Raw genomic sequence first — 5,754 nt, forward strand, 5'->3', positions numbered from 1 at the left:
TGCAGCCAGGGTGGGGGCACATGGCTCCCTGTCCCCCGGCCCAGCCCTGCAGGCTGTCAGCTTAGACAGACGCCGGGTACACAGCGGGCAGCGTCTCCGGAGACACGTTCAGCGCCACTGGAACCGCCATCCCCACGTCCCTGCTCCTAACACTGCTTAGTAACTAGACCCCTAAGTCCTCCATACCCGCCTCAGTACACTCTGTCGAGTAAGTAACTCAGGTGAAGCAGCAGAATGATAGGAAGGCATGCTGGGACCTGTAGTCCTATAGCGGAGGGAGGGTGATGACAGCGCGGTGACAGCAGCGTCCCAGCCAGGTCACCGTCACCCCGGCAACGCCAGCCCGCCATCAGCGCCGCCCACCGGTGACGTCAGGGAGCCGGGGGCGGGGATCGGCCAATGGGAGCCGGGAGAGCGGACAGCAGCCAATCAGCGCTGGGCGGACAGTTCCGCGGTGCTGACGACCTTCAGGAGTTGGAGATAAAAGTGCTGTCAGCCCGGAGCAAGTGTCCGCCGGGGGGAGAGGGAGAGCAGCGGTGACACCGGGGGGAGAGGAAGCCGGGGACGGCCCGTTGGTGACAGCCAGAGAGCAGCGGTGACAGCCGGGGAAAACAGCCTCGGACAGGCGGAGACGAGTTCCGGGAGTGACAGCCGGAGAACAGTGATCAGCGCCGCTGCACAGGACACGGGTAAGTGAGTGAGAGAGAGGCCATGTAGGGATCTGTCACATATACAGCTCCTATATATGTGCTATATGTAGTGTAAGTATGTGCTCCCCCTGTATACAGTGTGTCCTTCCCATATATATAGTATATGCTCCCCCTATATACAGTGTGTCCTCAACCTATATATAGTATGTGCTCCCCCCTCCCCTATATACAGTATGTGCCCCCTATATAGTGTCCTTCCCATATATACAGTATGTTCCCTCTCCCCTATATACAGTATGTGCCCCCCTATATACAGTCCTTCCCCTCCCCTATATACAGTATATGCTTCCCTATATACAGTGTCCTCTCCCACCCCTATATACAGTATGTACTCCCCCTATATACAGTGTCCTTCCCATATATACAGTATGTGCTCCCCCTATATACAGTCCTTCCCCTCCCCTATATGCAATATGTGCTCCCCCTATATACAGTGTGTTCTCCCCCACCCCTATACAGTATGTGCTCCCCCTATATACAGTGTGTCCTTCCCATATATATATGTGCTCCCCCTCCCCTATATACAGTATGTGCTCCCTATATAGTGTCATCCCCTATATACAGTGATCCCCCTCCCCTATATACATTATGTGCTACCCTATATACAGTGTCCTCCCCCTCCCCTATATACATTATGTGCTCCCCTATATACAGTGTGTCCTTCCCATATATACAATATGTGCTCCCCATCCCCTATATACAGTGTGTCCTCACCATATATATGGTATGTCCTCCCCTATATACAGTGCCCTCCCTCTCCCCTATATAGTGTCCTCCCGCTATATACAGTGTGTCCTTCCCCTATATAGTGCTCCCCCTCCCCTATATACAGTATGTGCTCTCCCTATATACAGTGTGTCCTTCCCCCTATATGCAGTATGTGCTTCCCCTCCCCCTATATGCAGTATGTGCTCTTCCTATATGCAGTATGTGTATAGTCCTCTCCCTACCTCTATATGCAGTATGTGTATAGTCCTCTCCCTACCCCTATATGGATGTGTTACAGGAGTGCACATTGCCATTTTAGGAGCAGAGCAGCCGGGCTCCAAGCATGTGAGCACCGCTGATGCCCGGCACGGCGCAGTACCAGTCCCAGAGACAATGCAAGCAGACATCGTTCGCCTTCTACCAGGCAGTGCGGGACCTGCTGCCAGTGTGGCTGCTGGAGGACATGCGGCTGATGGAGGTGCTGCACTGGGAGGATGGCGGCCAGGTCAGCTGCTACTCGCCCTCCGAAGCTCTTCTCTATGCCCTGGTACATGACCACCAGCCCTACGCCCGCTACCTCCTCTGTCACTTCCCGCAGGACGCCCTGGCTGTGCCCAGCCCAAGCTTCAGCTGCTGCCAGTCCACTGCCCCGCACCTGCCCTTGGCTGTGCGCTATAACCGGCTGCAGATCCTGCGGGAGATACTGCACACCCTGCGGAAGTTCCCCGCCGCCAGCCGGGCTGCCTGCATCAACCGGAGGGGCTGCCAGCGGATGGAGGGCGGAAAGACGCCAGTGCACCTGGCCTGTGAGCTGCAGCGAGCCGAGTGCCTGACCCTGCTGCTGGGGCACGGATCCTGCCCCTATGCCACGGATTGTAGTGGCAATACCCCCCTGGACTGCCTGCTGCAGCTCATCCATACCGGTGCCCCACAGGACCTGCGCCCCATGCGGCTGTGCCTGGACTCCCTACTTCTGTACATGCCCGGGGGGCTGCCACTCTCCACCAGGCACCTACTGCAGCAGGAGAGCGGAGCCTGGCAGGAGATGCTGGGGCAGGAGCTGTACAGATGGTTGACTGGCACCTCTCCTCCGAGCCTGGGTACCCTGTCTATGCAGAGCCTACTGAGGATCCTGCCCACTGACAGGTTCCCTGAGGTCCTGGAGGAGATCCCCCTACCACAGTGCCTGAGACCCCTGGCCCTACAGCAGCCAGTGCGAAGATAGAAGATGCCCAGCATTGTGCAGTTACACATACAGTGCCATCTACTATATCACAGCTCCCCTCCCCTCCGGCAGCAGGAATCACTGGGGGATGTTGACATTATCCAGACTTCTCTGGAACGGCAGCAATTATATGGTATTGTACAAGTTTCCTCTTTTTATTGTGTAGCCTTGTTCTACTCTATTGTACATGACCTCATGGCTCTGCCTGTTGTGGAGCAGGGTCAGACACACAGGTGGAAACACTCACTATAGAGAGCTCATACGTGTAACTGAATGGTGATTACATTAGTGTGTTGGGGGTAGTAAGACCCCCATTACTATGCATTGTATGTTCTGTCATGGCTCATGGAACCTGGCATTTTAAAATAACACTAGTTAAGAGCAATAGACAAAACCTTACATTCTAAGGGGAAGGGGGGATGTGGTGGTGGTTTGGTCCCCCCCAATTGTAAACCTAATAAGTACGAGGTGCTACCATGCTTTGACTTGTAGTGCCATGCAGTAAATGATGCTGATGCACGCTCTAAACACTAAGAATACTGATAGTAATAAACTCTGCAACTGACATGGAGCATAGCTGACCTTCTTAGTGCATATCTGGCCAATTACTGTATATGATCCCATCCACCATGTCCAGGTGAATCCCATCAGATGGGTTACTAACATCACTAACACATAGGGCTCAATCGAATGAACTGGCCTCCGCACGAGAGGCGGTTGAGTTGGCGTTGCAATGGCGTGTAAACGCTGGCAATGACATCATAATTCACCCCTTCATGTGGCCCTATCTTGCCCCAGATGAGTCCTACGGGGCTACTAACAAAAGTCCACAAATCCGGCGGTACCATAAGGACGGCATAAAGCCGCACTCACTCGCACCCGCAAGTAAACCACGGGTAATTGGATTGAGCCTATTATATTGATTTATCGAAGACTTACCATATTAATGCACCCTAATATGTGGATAGCAATGCAGAACCCGTGCTGGGTAACAGCACTAAGGGCTGATGGGAGGCGTGCTGGTACCAAGCCGGAGTCTCTACCTACAAGTGTCCCAAATCATTGCTATACATATACGATGCTGTATTAGGGCCAGTACAAGCTGACACAGTAACACAGAGCAATAGACACAAAACCTTACATTCTGGAAACGCGCTGATGACGCATGACACGATTGTCCGCAGCGATCAGGGTGGTGTTCTCGTGACATGCGCCTGCTGAGCGTTTAGCAAGCATTAAGCGAGCCTGGCTTTAGGAATTTATTGTGCTTTAAATGCCCATTAAATACTGCTGAGTAACATTGATCTCAAGTATAGAAACCACTTGTCACATGTTGTATACGTGTAGAGGTCTGTTCATCATACATTGTTTTTTATGCTATCCATGTCACGGCAGGTATTATGCTCTCTGAGAACACGTGCTAAAATCAGACCAAATGTGATCTGTAGGAGCAGACAGGTGACTTGGTTTCTCCAGCTGTTATATGTATATAGTGTGGCGATAATTACACCACAGCCAGGGGTTCTCAACCCTGATCCTCCAGTACCCCCAGGTCATGTTTTCTGGATGTCTTTAATCATGCCTAGGTGGCTACACACCTGATAGATATATCTGCAGATAGCATATGTTCTGCATACAGGCTGCACGGTCCATCGTGACTGACATTACAACTGGGCGGGAATTTATATATGCGCCTGCCCAGTTGAGCTGTCAATCACCGCCAGCCCGTACACACAGCACGATGAGCAGATACATTGGGCATCAGCTGTGCAGCACAGCCGACACAATATGTCGTCATTCACAGATAATATCTCTGGTACACACTTGCCGATGTGCACCCAGCTTGAGTCTATTTTGCTTGGTCGGTAATTATGCTTCTACAGTCAGTTAATACACCTGTTGGGAACCCTGTTAGAGAATTAGATGAAACCAGAAATATTATAAGTAGATGGGAATCAATCACTCACTATACAGCTATACGATCCATGCTTTTGATGGTACAGCTGTGATCACATGTAATGGGTCTGCAGTGGTTGGTTTAGGAAATAAAATTTTATCGGAAGCGTACCATTGTGCAGGTAGAGCGGAAGCTGACGTTTGTGTCAGGTCAGTATGATAGTAAGGGCTACAGTAGTACTCAGCAAGGTTACGCCTGTCCCAATGCAGCATCCTGTTGGAGATGTGCTATTACAGGAATTATAAGGCCGATACATGTGATATAAAGGTGCATTATGAAATAGGTGCTATCCCCAGGAGGTGAGGTGACTTCTGCCCATGCTATGATACAATGGGGGACGACGAGCCAACTTTAGGACATATATGTCTCAGGTTATAACATTTGCACTATATCACAATTATTATGTAGCAGACAGTATTTGAAGTAGGGATGGGATTTAATTACAAATGCAATGTACTGACAAGCACTTTACAACAATGTACAATAATATATGTATAGTGCCTGCAGACCTACTGCTGTTTACTTACAGACTTTTCCGGTACTGTACTTTCTTCTGTGTATTTAATTTTTGTTTGTCGCCTTTGTTATGATGAATAAAACAATATAACAACTTTGTCTTTTATTGGAAGATGATCAGGTCTGGGAACTATCAGCACCCTGCTCTGCAGCTGTCTCAGACAGGGACGGCAGGAGAAACCTGCATTGGGGGGGGATGGTAAAATATGGGGGATATCTCCTCTTTACTAATACCCCTTTTACACCAGAGCTAAAACCCGGTTATAGCAGGGTTATCCCGGGTAGCTCCTTGGTGTATAAAGGGGGCAGGGTTGGATCCTGGGTGGAGTGACCCGACAATCCAACCCAGGTAACTTGCAGTATTTAACATGGGAACGACCTGTGTAACCCTTTAGTGTAAACGGCGCGCTCCAGGTCACAATGACCCGGAACGTGCCGCATGCCTGCCGACTGGCCGGCTTCAGTGGTGCTTGGAGATGACGTAATCTCCAAGCGTCCACTTCCACACCGGAAAAGGCGCGTCACTGCAGAATATCCTGGGTTGGCGTCGGGGAAGTTCCGAGTCTGATCCGGATTGGAGCCCTGTTCCAACCTCTGGCTCAGACCCGGAATTTAGGCATAAAAGTTGTATAATTGAA

The 5,754-nt window shown here is 50.9% G+C and overlaps 1 protein-coding gene across 1 annotated transcript; it reads left to right on the plus strand.

Annotated features, from left to right (window-relative positions):
* The first annotated feature begins 479 nt into the window (after positions 1-479).
* Positions 480-5,210, plus strand: ANKRD9 (ankyrin repeat domain 9). The gene is made up of 2 exons (XM_088475649.1): positions 480-689; positions 1,738-5,210. The coding sequence occupies exon 2, from the start codon at positions 1,777-1,779 to the stop codon at positions 2,641-2,643; it is 867 nt and encodes a 288-aa protein (XP_088331775.1). The 5' UTR covers positions 480-689; positions 1,738-1,776; the 3' UTR covers positions 2,644-5,210.
* The last annotated feature ends 544 nt before the right edge of the window (positions 5,211-5,754 follow it).

The sequence above is a fragment of the Taudactylus pleione genome, unplaced genomic scaffold (assembly GCF_031769625.1).
Source record: "Taudactylus pleione unplaced genomic scaffold, aTauple2 ptg000175l, whole genome shotgun sequence".
In the NCBI taxonomy this organism is placed as follows: Eukaryota; Metazoa; Chordata; class Amphibia; order Anura; family Myobatrachidae; genus Taudactylus; species Taudactylus pleione.

Coding starts and splice junctions, on each gene's coding strand:
- ANKRD9 (XM_088475649.1), top strand. CDS start 1,777: ATGCCCGGCACGGCGCAGTACCAGTCCCAGAGACAATGCAAGCAGACA.